General features: G+C 42.8%; 1 protein-coding gene across 1 annotated transcript in view; it reads right to left on the reverse strand.

Annotated features, from left to right (window-relative positions):
- Positions 1 to 1,826: 1,826 nt before the first annotated feature.
- The window catches only part of LOC126418698 (UDP-glycosyltransferase UGT5-like), a 131,339-nt gene continuing 113,583 nt past the window's right edge, over positions 1,827 to 19,582 (reverse strand). The window contains exons 5-6 of the mRNA XM_050085593.1: positions 15,038 to 15,257; positions 1,827 to 2,213 (exon numbers count right to left, since the gene is read on the reverse strand). Of these exons, the coding sequence (XP_049941550.1) occupies positions 1,907 to 2,213; positions 15,038 to 15,257 (527 nt within the window). The 3' untranslated portion in view covers positions 1,827 to 1,906. The remainder of the gene's footprint in view (positions 2,214 to 15,037; positions 15,258 to 19,582) is intronic.

Genomic DNA, 19,582 nt, shown 5'->3' on the forward strand with positions numbered 1-19,582 from the left:
ATTGAATAGGATTGGAGAGAAGAGAAGTTTGTGGCACAACTTGACCAGAAGAAGGGATCGGCTGGTAGGACATGTTCTGAGGCATCAAGGGAACACCAATTTAGTATTGGAGGGCAGCGTGGAGGGTAAAAATCGTAGAGGGAGACCAAGAGATGAATACACTAAGCAGATTCAGAAGGATGCAGGTTGCAGTAGGTACTGGGAGATGAAAAAGCTTGCACAGGATAGAGTAGCATGGAGAGCTGCATCAAACCAGTCTCAGGACTGAAGACCACAACAACAACAACAACAAAGCAACTTTGTGTACAAAATCTTCAGCCTTCACAACGGGCCTAAGCTAAACTGTTTCCTGACATTACAGAGAATTATCACTCTTCTAGCAGTTATCGGGAAGTATCCAGAGGTGGTTCACATCATAGGCAGCACATACAGTGTAGAACATTCCACTGGCCCCACACTGTTTGGGCCCTCAAAAATGCACTGCCAGTTTCTTGGGGTAAAATTAACTGTTAGCATCTTAGAACTGAAAATAATAATACTGTCTGGGTTGAAGTTTGCATTATTTTGCTTTCACCTACTACACACTGGGTTCAGAGTTTTATTTACATGGCCACCTCGGTCTTCCATGCATTGTTATAAATTTGCACCACAGTGTTATCCCGAGAGGTGATGTGCATTACACAATTAACAAAAGTGCTCTAAAAATTGTTTTTTGAGACTCTCTCCCACTAAACTAAAAAAGAAAGAGGGAGAAATTCTGCAAGCAGGCCTAGAGGACCACATGATGCCAACTGCCTGTCATGTTACCCTGAACATTGTTACCTCTCCTGACGTGGGGGCAACTATTCACTTGAATAGGCCCTCAATTGGCCTCAAAAGACTGAGTGCACTCCATTTCATCACTCACGCCAATGAGAAATACTCAGCACTACTGATAATCGAATCTGGGTTCTTCGCACAGGAGACACACACAGTGACTGATTGCTCAGCTACACAGGCAGACCATCTGTTGTGTGTAAGCGACTGAGTGATGTGTATATACAGTGATATGTTTGTGTTGTATGATGATGAGATAAGAGGATAGAACTGTGGATGACATCACAATCTGACAGACAGAGTCACACAGGCTGTCGCTCCAAAAGAGGGTGTGCAAAGGTGTAGGATTTAATTCCAGACAATGGAAAACCACTGTTTTCGGAAACACACTGGCTATTTAGGAAAGAGGAAGTGTTTTGTTCAAGACAGCCCTTTACATTTCAGCTTATGATTACAAGTTGTAGATATCCTCCTGCCCTTTTATAGTGTTCCAAGTTATCTGAGCACATTTACAATTAGTGATGACAACTGTCTGCTTCAGAATTTGGCAGTGTAAAATTCTGAGAATAGAACTAATTTAGCTGCAATCTGCCAAGGAGATCATAGGTTCTCATTTAGCAAATTGAAAACATATGTCATACCACTTCTTCTACTTTAACTACATCTAATGTACTTATCTATGGTTGGATTGTGGTGTACAGAAAAATTAGAATGTGAAAATTAATACGAGATGTGAAAATTAATACAAAATCAATAATTATATCTATACAAATCAAAACAAATCTATATCTAAAGCTATATCCATACAAATAACAAATCAACTCTTACCTGTCATAGCTTTCACTGACTTTAATAGCACTTTTACTACATCAAATTGAGCAATAGTTGGATGGTACTAAGCAGTTCAGAGAAAACTGTGTGTTTTCAAGCACTTAAAATATCTAACAGTTTAACTGTTGATAGTGAAGATCAGTTTGAAATTTTAAGTAATTAAATATGATCATTCAAAATATGATGGAAGCAGATACATTTTAATAGTTTCATATTTACAAGTTCATCTGTGTTACACAGACAGAAATGTAACAATGTTTCAGTCTTTTTTCACACCTTTCTTTTGCCCCCCACTTTTCACTTTACTGCTTTTGCCGCATACAAGTCTGTAAACTGTCCTAATTAGAAACACAGCCGTAAAAATCACTGAAATCACTGCCAACAACAACATGGCAATGACATCTAGTAGCAGATATTGGTACCATGTCAGATCCAGAGCTGCAGATCTCATGTGGGGAGCACCTTTGTGCCTAACAACATACTCTGTCCAGTACATAGCCTCCTCCATTGGAGGCCTTGGCCTGTCTCGGAAAAGTTTTGACAAAAATTTTGCCTTCTCTGTGTATCTGTAAACACAAAATTATGAAATTAAGTCTCTAAATTTAGATACATTATACATTGATTTAAAAATGGACATTGAAATACATGAAAGAAATTAGTATTGGCACTTATCATGTTCTCACATCTGTAAAAACATTGTGGAAAAAGAACAGATAAATAAAATTAAGTCAGAAACAGGTTTCATCATTAGAATATAATTCAGGATTTAATACTACATACATAATAATAAATAAACTAATGTCATTAAACTTTAGTATATATATTAAGTACAGCAATAATAAATGCACTATAGGGGAACTAACAACTAGTGTCAATAAGCTATACTATAATACAGTGTGCTATAAACACAGTGCATAATAATTGGCTAGAGTACACAGAATATAATTATACAAGACATAAATGCAGCACATAATAATACAATCCCCCCCCATGAACCATGGACCTTGCCGTTGGTGGGGAGGCTTGCGTGCCTCAGCGATACAGATAGCCGTACCGTAGGTGCAACCACAACGGAGGGGTATCTGTTGAGAGGCCAGACAAACGTGTGGTTCATGAAAAGGGGCAGCAGCCTTTTCAGTAGTTGCAAGGACAAGAGTCTGGATGATTGACTGATCTGGCCTTGTAACAATAACCAAAACGGCCTTGCTGTGCTGTACTGCGAACGGCTGAAAGCAAGGGGAAACTACAGCCGTAATTTTTCCCGAGGGCATGCAGCTTTACTGTATGATTACATGATGATGGCGTCCTCTTGGGTAAAATATTCCGGAGGTAAAATAGTCCCCCATTCGGATCTCCGGGCGGGGACTACTCAAGAGGATGTCGTTATCAGGAGAAAGAAAACTGGCGTTCTACGGATCGGAGCGTGGAATGTCAGATCCCTTAATCGGGCAGGTAGGTTAGAAAATTTAAAAAGGGAAATGGATAGGTTGAAGTTAGATATAGTGGGAATTAGTGAAGTTCGGTGGCAGGAGGAACAAGACTTTTGGTCAGGTGACTACAGGGTTATAAACACAAAATCAAATAGGGGTAATGCAGGAGTAGGTTTAATAATGAATAGGAAAATAGGAATGCGGGTAAGCTACTACAAACAGCATAGTGAACGCATTATTGTGGCCAAGATAGACACGAAGCCCACACCTACTACAGTAGTACAAGTTTATATGCCAACTAGCTCTGCAGATGACGAAGAAATTGAAGAAATGTATGATGAAATAAAAGAAATTATTCAGATTGTGAAGGGAGAGGAAAATTTAATAGTCATGGGTGACTGGAATTCGAGTGTAGGAAAAGGGAGAGAAGGAAACATAGTAGGTGAATATGGATTGGGGGACAGAAATGAAAGAGGAAGCCGCCTGGTAGAATTTTGCACAGAGCACAACATAATCATAGCTAACACTTGGTTTAAGAATCATGAAAGAAGGTTGTATACATGGAAGAACCCTGGAGATACTAAAAGGTATCAGATAGATTATATAATGGTAAGACAGAGATTTAGGAACCAGGTTTTAAATTGTAAGACATTTCCAGGGGCAGATGTGGACTCTGACCACAATCTATTGGTTATGACCTGTAGATTAAAACTGAAAAAACTGCAAAAAGGTGGGAATTTGAGGAGATGGGACCTGGATAAACTAAAAGAACCAGAGGTTGTACAGAGATTCAGGGAGAGCATAAGGGAGCAATTGACAGGAATGGGGGAAATAAATACAGTAGAAGAAGAATGGGTAGCTTTGAGGGATGAAGAAGTGAAGGCAGCAGAGGATCAAGTAGGTAAAAAGACGAGGGCTAGTAGAAATCCTTGGGTAACAGAAGAAATATTGAATTTAATTGATGAAAGGAGAAAATATAAAAATGCAGTAAGTGAAACAGGCAAAAAGGAATACAAATGTCTCAAAAATGAGATCGACAGGAAGTGCAAAATGGCTAAGCAGGGATGGCTAGAGGACAAATGTAAGGATGTAGAGGCCTATCTCACTAGGGGTAAGATAGATACCGCCTACAGGAAAATTAAGGAGACCTTTGGAGATAAGAGAACCACTTGTATGAATATCAAGAGCTCAGATGGAAACCCAGTTCTAAGCAAAGAAGGGAAAGCAGAAAGGTGGAAGGAGTATATAGAGGGTCTATACAAGGGCGATGTACTTGAGGACAATATTATGGAAATGGAAGAGGATGAAGATGAAATGGGAGATATGATACTGCGTGAAGAGTTTGACAGAGCACTGAAAGACCTGAGTCGAAACAAGGCCCCCGGAGTAGACAATATTCCATTGGAACTACTGACGGCCGTGGGAGAGCCAGTCCTGACAAAACTCTACCATCTGGTGAGCAAGATGTATGAAACAGGCGAAATACCCTCAGACTTCAAGAAGAATATAATAATTCCAATCCCAAAGAAAGCAGGTGTTGACAGATGTGAAAATTACCGAACTATCAGTTTAATAAGTCACAGCTGCAAAATACTAACACGAATTCTTTACAGACGAATGGAAAAACTAGTAGAAGCCAACCTCGGGGAAGATCAGTTTGGATTCTGTAGAAACACTGGAACACGTGAGGCAATACTGACCTTACGACTTATCTTAGAAGAAAGATTAAGGAAAGGCAAACCTACGTTTCTAGCATTTATAGACTTAGAGAAAGCTTTTGACAATGTTGACTGGCATACTCTCTTTCAAATTCTAAAGGTGGCAGGGGTAAAATACAGGGAGCGAAAGGCTATTTACAATTTGTACAGAAACCAGATGGCAGTTATAAGAGTCGAGGGACATCAAAGGGAAGCAGTGGTTGGGAAGGGAGTAAGACAGGGTTGTAGCCTCTCCCCGATGTTGTTCAATCTGTATATTGAGCAAGCAGTAAAGGAAACAAAAGAAAAATTCGGAGTAGGTATTAAAATTCATGGAGAAGAAATAAAAACTTTGAGGTTCGCCGATGACATTGTAATTCTGTCAGAGACAGCAAAGGACTTGGAAGAGCAGTTGAATGGAATGGACAGTGTCTTGAAAGGAGGATATAAGATGAACATCAACAAAAGCAAAACAAGGATAATGGAATGTAGTCTAATTAAGTCGGGTGATGCTGAGGGAATTAGATTAGGAAATGAGGCACTTAAAGTAGTAAAGGAGTTTTGCTATTTGGGGAGCAAAATAACTGATGATGGTCGAAGTAGAGAGGATATAAAATGTAGGCTGGCAACGGCAAGGAAAGCGTTTCTGAAGAAGAGAAATTTGTTAACATCCAGTATTGATTTAAGTGTCAGGAAGTCATTTCTGAAAGTATTCGTATGGAGTGTAGCCATGTATGGAAGTGAAACATGGACGATAAATAGTTTGGACAAGAAGAGAATAGAAGCTTTCGAAATGTGGTGCTACAAAAGAATGCTGAAGATTAGATGGGTAGATCACATAACTAATGAGGAAGTATTGAATAGGATTGGGGAGAAGAGAAGTTTGTGGCACAACTTGACCAGAAGAAGGGATCGGTTGGTAGGACATGTTCTGAGGCATCAAGGGATCACCAATTTAGTATTTGAGGGCAGCGTGGAGGGTAAAAATCGTAGAGGGAGACCAAGAGATGAATACACTAAGCAGATTCAGAAGGATGTAGGTTGCAGTAGGTACTGGGAGATGAAAAAGCTTGCACAGGATAGAGTAGCATGGAGAGCTGCATCAAACCAGTCTCAGGACTGAAGACCACAACAACAACAACAATAATACAATAAAGTATAGGAAAATTTGTTAAATACTCTTATTGTCCTTAGGTATCTCAAAGAATTCTTATATACAGTAGAACGAGTTATTTGACAACCGTCTGTGACAGTTCATTTTAAGATTTTTAGATCTGTAGACCAAACACAGACTGATAATTTATTGAAAATTTTCAGTGTGTTCACTTTGTGAGAATATCAGTCTGACTGACCTGTGCTTTGGTATATCTAAATTAGCCTTAGCTCTGGCGTTGCATTCATGAATTTCCCCTGTAACCACAAAGTCTGAAATATTATTTTTAATATGGAGCACAAATATATAAATGTGTAAATTTATACTTGTGAGTATTCTGAGTGTGGAAAAAGGGGACAACTGTGCTCCACACGTCCTGTTTTACTCAATATGTGTAAGACTTTTTTTTGTGTTTTAAAAATATTCTTGATGCGAGGGCAGTCCCTGTAGAATCAGACCATATGACATATGTGCCTGGAACAGTAATCTAAGATAATCCAAGCTCATTATGTCACTAAATTTCCAAATGAGGTATGACTCCTGAGATATTTTTTCACATACATGATTGAAATGTTCCTCCCAGTGGAGTTTGGAGTTGGTGTAAACACCTAAAAATTTTACTGACTTATTTTCTATTTCATTTGACAATTCCGTTAGGAGCTGTCTGTTTTTATTGGGCTTACACAGGAGTTCACTAGCTGTAAAACAGTGTAAGGCCATATCAAGAATTTCTTTTGCTATCCTATTCAGATCTGAAATTCTGTGATGTGTGATAAGTTGTGTTGTATCATTAGCAAGGCAATTGACAGAGTGAGCTATGTTATTGGGCAAACCATTGATTGCTGTAATGAAGAAGAAGGGTCTGAGAACAGATCTTTGTGGAACACCTGAGCTGATTTTCTTCAAGGAGGAAGTTACACTTTTGACTGAGACAAATTGTTTTCTGTTGCTTAAACAAGAACTCATTACAGCTAATGTGCTCCCACACACCCCATAAAACTGCAGTTTCTTTAGCAGAAGGCCAACAGGAATGCAATTGAATAAACTGCTTAGATCATATAATACCAGTGATACCACATTTTTGTCTTCAAAAGCTGTTAAAGTTTCATCCATAATTTCTGAAATAGCTGCTATTGTGTTTCTCCCTTGCAGAAACCAGACTGATTGTTACATAGGAGACTGTGTTTTTCAAAGTAGCTGCTTATTTGTGTGTGTAGCAATCCTCAAATATCTTCGAAAATATTGGCACAATTGAGATTGCTTTGTATGTTCAGGAAACTTATTTTTCCCCTTTCTTAAAAACTGGTGTAACTTTTGATACCTTGAGTGAGTCAGAAAAACTTCAAATTCCACACATCTACTAAAAATAAAAGATAATGGCATGGAGACTAAGTGTATTATCAGTATTGTGGTCATATACTATTGTAGCTGTACTGGGAAAGAAACAGAGTGAATAGAAAGCACTGAAGTCCAAATCATTATAGGTACCAAACGCTGGCTGAAGCCAGAGATAAATTCAGCCAAAATTTTTATAAAATACCTAACGATGCTTGGAAAGGATAGATTAAATACAGTTGGTGGCGGCATTTTTGTTGCTGTTTTCTCGTGTAACAGAACTGAAGCACACAGTTCCTGTGAGTCAGTATGGGTAGAGGTTATACTTGACAACAGAATAAATTAATAATGGTTACTTTTAGATAAGATAAAATTAGATTAGATTAAATGTACTTTTACTGACATTCCATTCCATTTTCTGGCAGCATACAAGACATGAAGTGAATCCAGTATAAAAAAACATAGAAAGAAAGATTCCTTATCATTTAGCTACAAAATAGCAGGTCAGCAACTGGAAACAGTTAATTCCATAAATTATCTGGGAGTAGGCATTAGGAGTGATTTAAAATGGAATGACCATATAAAATTAATCGTCGGTAAAGCAGGAGCCAGATTGAGATTCATTGGAAGAATCCTAAGTAATGCAATCCAAAAACAAAGGAAGTAGGTTACAGTACACTTGTTTGCCCACTGCTTGAATATTGCTCACCAGTGTGGGATTCGTACCAGATAGGGTCAATAGAAGAGACAGAGAAGATCCAACAGAGAGCAGCATGCTTTGTTACAGGATTATTTAGTAATTGTGGAAGCGTTACAGAGATGATAGATAAACTCCAGTGGAAGACTCTGCAGGAGAGACGCTCAGTATCTCGGTACGGGCTTTTGTTGAAGTTTCGAGAACATACCTTCACTGAGGAGTCAAGCAGTATATTGCTCCCTCCTACGTATATCTCGTGAAGAGACCATGAGGATAAAATCAGAGAGATTAGAACTCACACAGAGGCATACCAACAATCTTCCTTTCCACGAACAATATGAGACTGGAATAGAAGGGAGAACCGATAGAGGTACTCAAGGTACCCTCCGCCACACACCGTCAGGTGGCTTGCAGAGTATGGATGTAGATGTAGATGTAGAAAATGGAATTCAATAACAAACTTTTAACATGTGGCGGTCATCGACCACCGGAATAGAGCAGAGTGGTATCTCTGCGCACTGACACGCTCTTAGGACATGGGTCTTGGTGCGTGCCTTTGTGCAGTGGTGTTTACGTTTTGACCGGTGATGCTCGCGAGGCTTGTTTATGTGTGTATATGTGTAATTGTGCAGTTAGAATAAATATGAGTTTCATAAAAGTGGTGTTCAGGTTATTACGGCAGCTAAGCGACCTGATTCCCATAGTGGTGACCCCGGACTTTTTCGATACAACCACAGTACGTGTGTTTCTCATCTTTCCTCCTGCCACCATTACACACCGATGAACCACCACGTGATTTGTGACCTGGAGCTCGCCATGAGTTTGCCTACAATTTCATTCATGGACAAATTGCCGGTAATTCAGCCATCGACGGCTCCAAATACAGTGTTAAACCTGTGTGCACAACATAACCCCACTAGTACAGTCCACGCACCGTGGCCCACACATGTTGCAGTTCATCCAAACGCGTGGCAGTTTCCGAACTTCATACCACAGGTGAAACAAGTACTTCCCTCAGCACACTGCTCGGCAACATCCCGTATGAATATGTTACATACCAGCCCGATACACAACCAGTTACTTTCACCCAAAGCGCATACCGCTATGTTCCCGACATACCAACAGCATGCGACCGCATTTGCAGCTGCCGCAGTGCCTGCGCCTACTGCGTTTGCTCCCGTGCCGTGTGTGTCACGTGGGCAGAGGCCTAATTGCACTACAGTACAGACTCTCGACCCTATATGAGTTTCCGGGCCTCAGCTGCCCCCCCCCACCCCCCCCCCCCCACCCATCGCCATCTTCCCACAATGCCACAGTAGCCACCTGTAGGGCAGTTTCCGAAGCTGCCACAACTACAGAACGACAACGCTATATCATGGTTTGTGTTAGTGGACAATATTATGGACATTCACGTAGTGTGGGGAGACGACGCACGTTTCATTTGTTTAATTACCCACCTCCACGAGGAACCGGACCTGGTCAGTGACCTATTGCTCTCGCCACCAAACCAGCACAAATATGCCATCGCAACAGCTCGCATCATCGAGTGTTTATTGCACCCTCCAGCAGAAGCCATCCACTACATAAATCACGATGTGCCAATGGGGGACTGTACGGCTTCACAACTTTGGCACCAATTAAGGGCCCAGGTGGGCAAGAGGCAACTCCCCAACCTCGCACTCTGGGCGTTGTGGCTTGTGGCTTGTGAAATTACCGCCAGACCTCCAACTACACCTGTTGGCTTACCAAAACTCCGCTCTGGAGGAAAAACTACGACTGGTGGACCAGGCATATTCCATCATCAAACATCGCCAGGTCGTGTCCTCCTGTTTTTCCGATACTCCGAATGTTGGCGAGACTGCCGTCACGTCTACTATGTTTCACCGGCCGGCCGGCAGAGGCCGGGCTCGGAGCTCACAGCAACAGCCGATGGAGCCCCCTGGTGGCCAGACGGCCGTACTTGTTATGGTTCCTCGACCGGTTGCCCCACCCACCTCGACGCAGGCACAACAGAACACGCCACGTGAAGTTGCCGGCTCGCCGGCTCAGGCACAACACCCAGCATACCCACTATGCTGCGTGTTCTTGTCGCACACCCTGCAACTACCCAAATGGGAACCGCGAGTCAGAATAGGCGCCACGGCTTGCATCAGCAGTTTAGTGAGCCATAAACATTATCAACTGACCACCCCCACTGCTCACCCTGCCGGCAGACTGTACATCCATGACGGGATGAGCACACCCTACTTCCCTGTGGACACGGGCGCCGATGCTAGTGTTATTCCTAAGTCGAGCACCCCATCTTCGACATTGACGCCCGCTGTGCCACTGCGAGCAGCCAACAATTCCGCAATTCGCGTCTACAGTTCAGCCGAACTCTAACTAAATCTTTCGCCTGATTTACGCTGAACCTGGACATTTTGCGTCGCGGATGTCGACTGCCCCGTTATCGGTATGGATTTCCTGTGCAACTTTGGGTTACCGTCAGACCTCGAGGCAGCAGCCCTCCTGCATCACGCTTCTGACAACAGGATACCAGGGATTTTTGCCACCTTCCCCCTGCCACACACTGTGATACCTTGCCCACCATGACAGCCAAACACGCCCATCTCACGACAGAGCTCTCCACCGCCCAGTCGCGCCTGACAACCCAGCGCCTCGAGATCACCGACCTTCGCGCCGAAAATGCGTGCCTGCAACAGCTGATCACCGCCGCGTCAGCCGAACTGTCACGCACATGGGAGGCAGCAGGGGACGCTTCTGCACTGCAGGGATACACCCACGAGAACTCCACCGAGGCGCAGATACCTCCACAACGATGCATTTTCCTGCAGGTCAGTGACATTCTTACGTCTAATGTAGTGCGTGTTACCCCACCTAGTCCCAGTGTGGTTCCCCAGGGTGTCCCGCGGGTGATAGGCGTGATTACTGATGGTACCTGTCATTGTTCACCGTTTGAACACCACGGAAGGGCCCCCCCCCCCCCCCCTTCCTCGCAGTATGCAACAGCAATTGGTCCTCGCCTATGTATCTAGTGCTCAAAAAGGACGGTTCATTTCATTTGTGTGGCGACTACCGACAGTCGAACGCCAGAACAATTTTAGACAACTACCCTATACCAAACATACAAGATTTAGCCCAACAACTGCATGGTGCACGCGTTTTCAGTGTACTTGATTGCCGAAAAGCGTACCATCAGATCCCCATGTACCAGTATGACATCCCTAAAACAGCAATTATCACCCCTTTCGGACTGTACGAATACCGTTATATGCCGTACGGCCTCAAAAACACCGCACAGGCTTGGCAGCGGTTTATTGACTCCATCCTTTTCTCACTCCCATACTTTTACACGCATTTGGACGACATCCTCATTTCATCAACTACCCTCGAGGAACACAAACAGCACCTATCAACAGTCCTTAGTATTTTTGCCGAGAATGGAGTCCAAATCAACAACGATAAATCTCAGTTGCGGTCCGCTAGTGTAATGTTTTTGGGCTATACTGTTTCCCCAGAAGGGACCCACCCCACGTCAGAGTCAACTTTATACGCGACCTCCCCCTGCCCGAGACCTACCGTGACCTACGTCATTTTTTAGGGATGATAAATTCTTACCGGCGGCACATCCCACATGCCGCATGCCGACAGGCTCCGTTGACCGACGCACTCATCAGAAAGAATACTACAGGGCTCCGCAAGGTCCCGTGGGGAGGGGGGGGGGGGGGGGGCACGACGACATGCAACGCGTGTTCGACACACTAAAAACGGCACTAGCGAACGCTGCCATGCTCGCGCACCCGGTATCTGACGCCCCAATATCAATCACGGCTGATGCAAGCGATGCTGCTATCGGCGCTGTGCTCCTGCAGCAGGTGGCAGGCTCCGCACAACCACTACGTGTCTTATCGCAGAAGTCGTCAGCCTCCCAGCGTAAGTGGTCCACTTTTGACCGAGAACTCTTTGCTATTTACAAGGCAGTTCGGCATTTCTGAGAGGACATTGAGGGCAGGTCAGTGACCGTATATACTGACCACAAACCGTTGGCGGATGCTGTGCATAATCCCACAACTGACTTCCCCCCTCCCTCCCCCCCTCTCGCCGTTTCAGACACGTGGACCTAATATGTCAATTCACAACAGACGTCCGTTATAGTTATATCGAGGGTGCGGACAACGTCGTTGCTGACTATGTGTCACAGGTTGGTACGATCTCGTTTTCTTGGGACATCGACAACCTAGCTGCCCAGCAACAAGCGGATGGCGACATTCAACAGTTACTGAATAGCGAGTCCACCTCATTCTCAATTGAGCTCCCCCAAATTCCAGGTTTGGCCTTACCAGTCCTCTGTGACGTCTCCAGAGGTACTGCTCACCCCCTAGTACCGGCCGCCTTGCGCCGTAAGTTATTTGCCGCTATCCACGACCTAGCACATCCCAGTATTTGGGATACCGCATGCCTCATAACAGAGCAATTCGTATGGACTGAGGTTAGAGCAGACTGCGAAAACTAGGCACAGGCACGCATACCTTGCCAACGTGCTGAGGTCGGCCGTCATGCATACCCACCGTTGGGCTCGTTTGAGGTACCGAAAGGCAGGTTCCGTCATGTCCATCTTGATCTGGTCGGACCGCTCCCTCCTTCCGAGGGTTTCCGATACATTTTATCTATCATCGACCGTGTTAGTCGGTGGGTGGAGGAGATTCCAATAACAGACATTACCGCCGACTCTCTCGCACGGGCCTTCATTGCCTCCTGGATCGCGTGGTTCGGTTGCCCATCTTCGGTCACGACGGACCGAGGATGACAATTTGAAGCTGTGCTCTTTGGCAAATTATGCGATCTATGCGGTGCAAACAAATTACATACAACCACCTAAAACCCGCAAACCAATGGGTCGGTCGAGTGCTGGCACCGCACATTAAAATCAGTGCTGATGTGCCACAACAGATCTTGGTCCGAAGCCCTCCCCTGGGTACTACTAGGTGTCCGTTGGGCTTACAAAGACGATTTGCAAGACTCCCTAGAGGAATTGTTGTACGGGGAACCCCTCATCGTCCCAGCACAATTCGTCAAGGATTCCGATCCTCCCCCGCAGTCAGAACTTCCGACGCTTATAGAACGCGTCCGACACTTTGCCGCGAATGTACGCCCCCCGCCCCCACGAGCACACACGGTCCCTCGTGTCTTCATGCACAAAGACCTACACGTTTGTGATTACGTGATGCTGCACGATGATACGGTATGACTCGCACTACACCCCCCTACTCGGGCCCACACAAAGTGATAAGCCGCTCGCCGCAGACCTTTGACATTCTGAGCAACGGTAGAATACAAACAGTGTCTGTCTTGCACCTTAAACCAGCTTGGTGCCTCAATGACAAGGCAACTTCAGAATACAACTTCCACCCCAACCACACTTTTGTGCTGCCTTCCATCTCTAATATCTCAAACACGCCGAACTCCCCTCCGGTACCTATGACGCGTGTGACGATGTGTGTGACCCCAGTGGTTCGTGTTTTCCCCCCAGCTCAGAGGCTGCAGGAAAGGTCGCGTGTGAAGATTTCACCCCTCCCTCCCCTCACTTTAGTGTTTCTGTCGACCGACCGATGCAGACTGACGACGCCAGCGTCGCCGTTTTCCATGTCGACGTGTCACCTTTTCCGGCCGCGGACGTGTCCCTCCAGCTACGAGATGGGACACTGCTCATCCTACACATCCCCCCCCCCCCCCCCCCCCATGCATTGGATGATTCAGCCACCCAGGTTACACTCCTACGCACGTTTGCGGTACCGACAGATGCGGAGGAGGTGGCTATCACCACTTTGACCAACGAGGACAGCCACCTCTGCATTCGCGTGCACTCACGGCACACCACGCCCCCACATCGCCAGGCCGCTTGATCCCAGTTACCCGTTTTGGCCACCCGCTACACCCACCGGCGTGGCACTGCGACTTCATCACAGCAGACCGATCACCACACCAACCTACATCACCTTCTCTCACAGTGCTCTGCACTGGAAGGCGGGGGGGCCTCTGTGGCGGTCATCGACCACCGGAATACAGCAGAGTGGTATCTCTGTGCACTGACATGCTCTTAGGACGCGGGTCTTGGTGCATGCCTTTGTGCAGTGGTGTTTACGTTTCGACTGGTGATGCTCACAAGGCTTGTAATTGTGCAGTTAGAATAAATATGAGTTTCATACAAGTGGTGTTCAGGTTATTACGGCAACTAAGCAACCTGATTCCCATAAACATATCAGCCATCCTATTCTCAAATATCTTTTAAAACATTGCAATATAACCATTACAATTATTTTGACATAATATGCAATTAAAAATCAAACTTTGAACACATTTAGAAGTAGAGAATAGCAGCAGAAGCATTTCAGTCAACAGTTGCTTTTTGAAAATATTTGGAAAACAGCAAAGATTCCAAAAGAGTGGAAACCAGCATTATTCACCTACTGCAGGAAAAGGAAGGCAAACAAAATGTTACCAATTACAAGGCAACACCACTGCCAGTGTCGTATTGCATAGTACCAGAAATTCTTATGAACAGAGTTAAATAAACTTTAAGGAAACAACTTGGGAGAACATCAGTGAGGTTTCCAAAAGGAATACACTGCACACAGAAGAATATTAACATAATATCAGTTATTTGTTGCATAATATTAACCAACAAACCTTTATTATTTACTGCTTGTTGACTTCAAGAAAGCATTTTATCCAATAGATAAAGAGACAATAGATAAAACCATTAGAGAATTTATTGTAAAAGAAAAATTAGCAAATATACTAACAAAACTCTAAAGGGAATTTTAGGGAAGAAATTTATCAGCCAAAAAGGACCTTGAAATTGGGGCATGTCTCAAATATCTTACATCCATATAAATGTTAGAATACTATTCCCATTCAAGTATGTGTAATGGCTTAAGATAAAAGGTCAATGTATTCAAAAATACCAAGCATTGAGCCATTTAAAATTACTGCTTTTAAACCATAGAGAAAAGTCTATGTTTTAATAGCAAATGAAATTTTAATAAACATTCCTGTATAAATTATTTGATTACTGTACCTTGGGTTTTCTAAAATTTCTGATAGTGCCCATTGCGCTGATTCTGTTGTAACATTTGCAAAATCGAGCTTGACTGCATAACCTGTTTTCGTTGCACGGTCTGCGTTGAGCATCTGGTCCCCAAAAATTGGAATTGCAATTAAAGGAACACCATAATGCAGTGCCTCCAAGGAGCTAAGAAGCCCGCCATGTGTAATAAACAGTTTTACATTCTTGTGAGCTGTAATATAAAAGCAATAATTAAAGTAATATAGGTCTAAAGAAATACCACAGAATGAAATATTTTCAATTAAACTGTTTTCATACAGATCATAAGTTCAATCAGTGGACCCAGTTTTCTTGAACAGCTTATTTTTTATTTACTTTCTTATTTATTTGCATTATTTATACTGATCTCAATGTATACATATTCCAGACGATGTATTTATTGTTTTGCTGTTTATTTCTAACCCTGTCCAGTGCAAAACTATCCCTGAAGCAAAAACAATAAAGGGTGCTAATGGTGTAGCTGAGATGGAACAACTGCTAAATATATCTAAATTCATGAAATAACTGAATGATGATCATGACCATACACAGAGTTTTATGACACATACTAGTTAAGTTTAAGCCAAATTTCATGAGACAATGTATTTGCACTTAACAGCTTCAGGAGGATAAAAACTTACAAGAAGAAAGACGATCCTCAAAAGGGAGCAAAAGGAGGGATCTGCCTTCCTTGAAATATAGATTAGCCTACAGAATTTTTATTGATTGCATTTTTCTCATGAATGTTTAGAAATGAATCTCCATGTTTCTAGTGGAGTGGAGATATAGGACTGACAAGTGGGAGAGAAATTTCTGTAGCTTGTTTCACAAGGTAGTATTATTTGGTTATCACACTGTTCTTGGGAAATTATGTTATTTCTTTGCATTGCAGCAGTTTTTGCACTATCCTCCAGTCAAGACAGATGAGGACCTTTACAGATAGTAAAAAAAAAGTATCCCCAGTCTATTCTCCATCACTTCCTCATACAGGCCTCACCAAGCTGCAGAAAAAGGCCAGCCCAGCATCCTGGTAGACATAGTTTGTCGGCAATTTCCATTGTCTGTTATTTTTGTGACTGGAAAACTACCCAGCAGACTGCAGTCTGCAACTGTATGCTGAGCTATTATCACCTGCAGGTAGGATAACAGGCCATAATGTTCCAGTGTCACTGCTCATTGATTGTGATTCTCTCTCACTCTCAGTTCACGCCCATAGTACCTTTCTAGATATCAGAAGATATTAATTTTGTAATCTGATTTTCTTTTATCTTTAAATCAAAGTTTCTACAAACCAGTTAACCTGAAGACCAATATGAGTGTGATTTTTTCCCTTCTATTTCAATGCAAAATATGTTCTGCCAAAAGTACATCTAAATTAGTGGCTCACAATATATTTCAATAATGGAGCCAAATTTTGGTTCTTCCTGGTGCAACGCTTGTGGTATGACCTTTCCTGTTCTCCAATATCCACACAATTAACATTAATTAAGCAAGATATCAAATGATTACTTGATCCGTACCTGTAAATAAGATCAAGTATGATGCTTCCAAGGCTAAATGGACTAAAGTCTACTTCTGTGAGCTCTAATTCTAAAGGGACTGGTGAGCAGCAGAACATTTGTAATAGACTCAGCAGAACACAACCATCTTATACTGTGATCCATCTGTGGACCCAAATTATTCCTCAGAACAAGAAAATTTCATTTTCTGGCCGAAGAGAGAAAAATATTCTGAATATTGTCCTCTTCAGCAGTTGACACCTCCGTAAACTCTATGGAATGAAAGATGTAGACAAGGAGTTAAGATGCCTGCAATCCACTGCTATGGCAGCACAGCAGTGAGTTGAACTGGAAGATGAGAACTGTCTCAGTTCAGTACTAGCCTGAGAAATTCTAGACTGGTTTTGGGAGGATATTCACATAGTTGAATGCGGGACCTGCATTACATCTACACAAGCAACCCAAAAATTACACTTTAAAACACATTTGTTCCATTTTAATTATGCTAATCAGCATTAAAAAGTTACAGATACGTAAATAATTTAATATACCAATTAATCAGATTTGAAGTAGCAAACAAAGTGTTATGGATGTGACTGTACCTGCTGCAAAACTTGCCCCATGCAACCTCCTACCACCACATATTCCAGCCCTGTAACTGACAAAACATATATTATCAAAGGGAGAGCCACATGTGAAATGACACATGTCCTATACCAGCTGTTATGTAAACACCATTCGGTTTTTACATCAGCATGACTACCATCCAGTTATCAGTCAGGACAATGGGCATAGGCAGAGGTTGTATACAGGCAACTCACAATATCCTGTTGCAGAGCATGCTGTACAATGTGACAGTCATGACCTCGGTACCTGTTTCACCTCAAGTGCCATCTAAATACTTTCCCCAGACACCCGTTTCTTAGACGGAACTAGCACTACAACATGTCCTTGGTTCTCACCACCCACCTGGCCTTAATTTACGTTAAGTCCTTCCGTCTCAACATTTATTCACAGGAACTACTCCCTTCTTCACTCAATTTTAATTTTCTACATCTTTCATTTTCTGACTTGTCTATTTTTCACGTACCGCCTCCCACCTCTGTTACATAAAGGCACTTAGCTTTTCACTCTTATTAACTCATGCATGATGTTTTAGTAAGTATCTCTGTCTTGCATATTACTCTGTCTTCCTCCTTTAAGCTCTCAACTTTTCAAATCTCATCTGGTGCAGTCCCCAACAATCACTCTTTCCCTCTCATCCTATCCAATAAGTCTTTCCTGACCTGCGGTTCTGGGTGACTTTTCTGAACTGCTTCCCTTTCCCTGAACCTTTCTAGTCCTTTTCCTTCACCCCTCTTCCTTTCCTTTCAACTCTTCTGCCAGAAGAAGGAGCCACTGGTCCCAAAAGCTTGTATAATTTAAACCCTTTTGTGTGTGTGTGTTCCTGTATTGCCACTTGGTGAGTAGATTTTTAACTCTCCATTTACATTATATTATCAATAACTGATTATTTTTGTTGTTATAACGTAATTCATATACAACTGAAACATTGTTTGTGAATTTTTTATAGCTTTACTTTCTTATTTATAGATAATTTTATTGGTAAATGCTGCATTAATCATGTGAGAATGTGATTTTAGATCTTTAACTAAAAAAGATAGCATTCATAATTATGTTGATAACAGAATGCTTTGTACAGAGGCCTACCAATGAAAATATGTTTACCTTTTGGCTATAAAAGAAAAATATCTACAAAAAAATATTCCGTGGTTAACTGTGGAACTTCTATATAGTAGTGGTACTACAGAGAAATTAGAAAGAGTCTATAGATAGACTGGAAAACTTATGGAAATGTATTGAACTGAATTGGGGAGAAAAGAAATTTATGGTACAATGTAACTAAAACAAAGGGTAGATAAAAAATCTACTCACCAAGCAGTGGCAGGGGAACACACACAAAAGAATTTAACTTTTACCAGCTTTCAGAGTCAGTGGTTCCTTCTTCTGGCAGAAGAGTAGAAGGGGAAGGAAGAGCGGCCAAGGAAAAGGACTGGAAAGGTTTAGGGAAAGGGATACAGTTCAGAAAAGTCACCCAGAACCCTGGGTCAGGGGAGACTTACTTGAAAGACTTTCTTTCTCATCCCGTGTGGTAAGTCTTTCCTAACTCAGAAATCTGGGTAACTTTTCTGAACTGTCCCCGTTTCCCTACACCTCTCCAGTCCTTTTCCTTCACCCCTTGTCCTTCCCCTTCAACTCTTCTGCCGGAAGAAGAAGCCACTGACTGCGAAAGCTTGTAAAAGTTAAATCCTTTTGTGTTTGTGTTCCACTGCCGCCACTTGGTGAATAGATATTTTATCTATCCGTTTTCATTGTATTAGCAATAACTGATTATTTTTGTTGTTATAAAACAAACGATAGATTGATGAGATGCATCATAAGCAACAAGGAATAGTTAATCAGTTAATGGAGGGATGTAAGGGAGATACAAATTCAGAGGGAGATTAATACTTGATCACAATGAAGGAAAGAAGGGAGAAATATTTGGTTTTAGTGTCACACTGCCGAGAAGTCACTATAAGTAATGTTTTGTGTAGTAACTACACACACAGTGTTCTAACAGCTTTAATGAGAAGACAAATCCAAATCAGGCAGGAGGTCCAGACTACAGTGATGACAGAGTAGACAATAAGAATAACTCGGAAGTAATTCCTGAGAGCATAATCCGAGTCACTAAAATGAGTGTACAGTAGTGGATGAGAGAGAGAGAGTTCTCCACTCCAGGGTGTTGCTAGTGTATTTGTCAGTGAACTGTGGTGGCGCAGATCACTGGCAGCGCATGCAGGCCAGGATGTGGTGCTGCTCTGCCCTCTGATGTTTGATCGAGCCATGACGTGGCTGTCGGCCCCACACAGTGAGGTAATGAAACAGCCGAGTTGGATAGCAACAGCATGCATCAGCATCTTGCAGAATGCTGTGGTAGCACTGGCAGTCACGCTGGTGTGTGATGAGTGGAAAC

Source organism: Schistocerca serialis, chromosome 9 (assembly GCF_023864345.2).
Source record: "Schistocerca serialis cubense isolate TAMUIC-IGC-003099 chromosome 9, iqSchSeri2.2, whole genome shotgun sequence".
Taxonomy (NCBI): Eukaryota; Metazoa; Arthropoda; class Insecta; order Orthoptera; family Acrididae; genus Schistocerca; species Schistocerca serialis.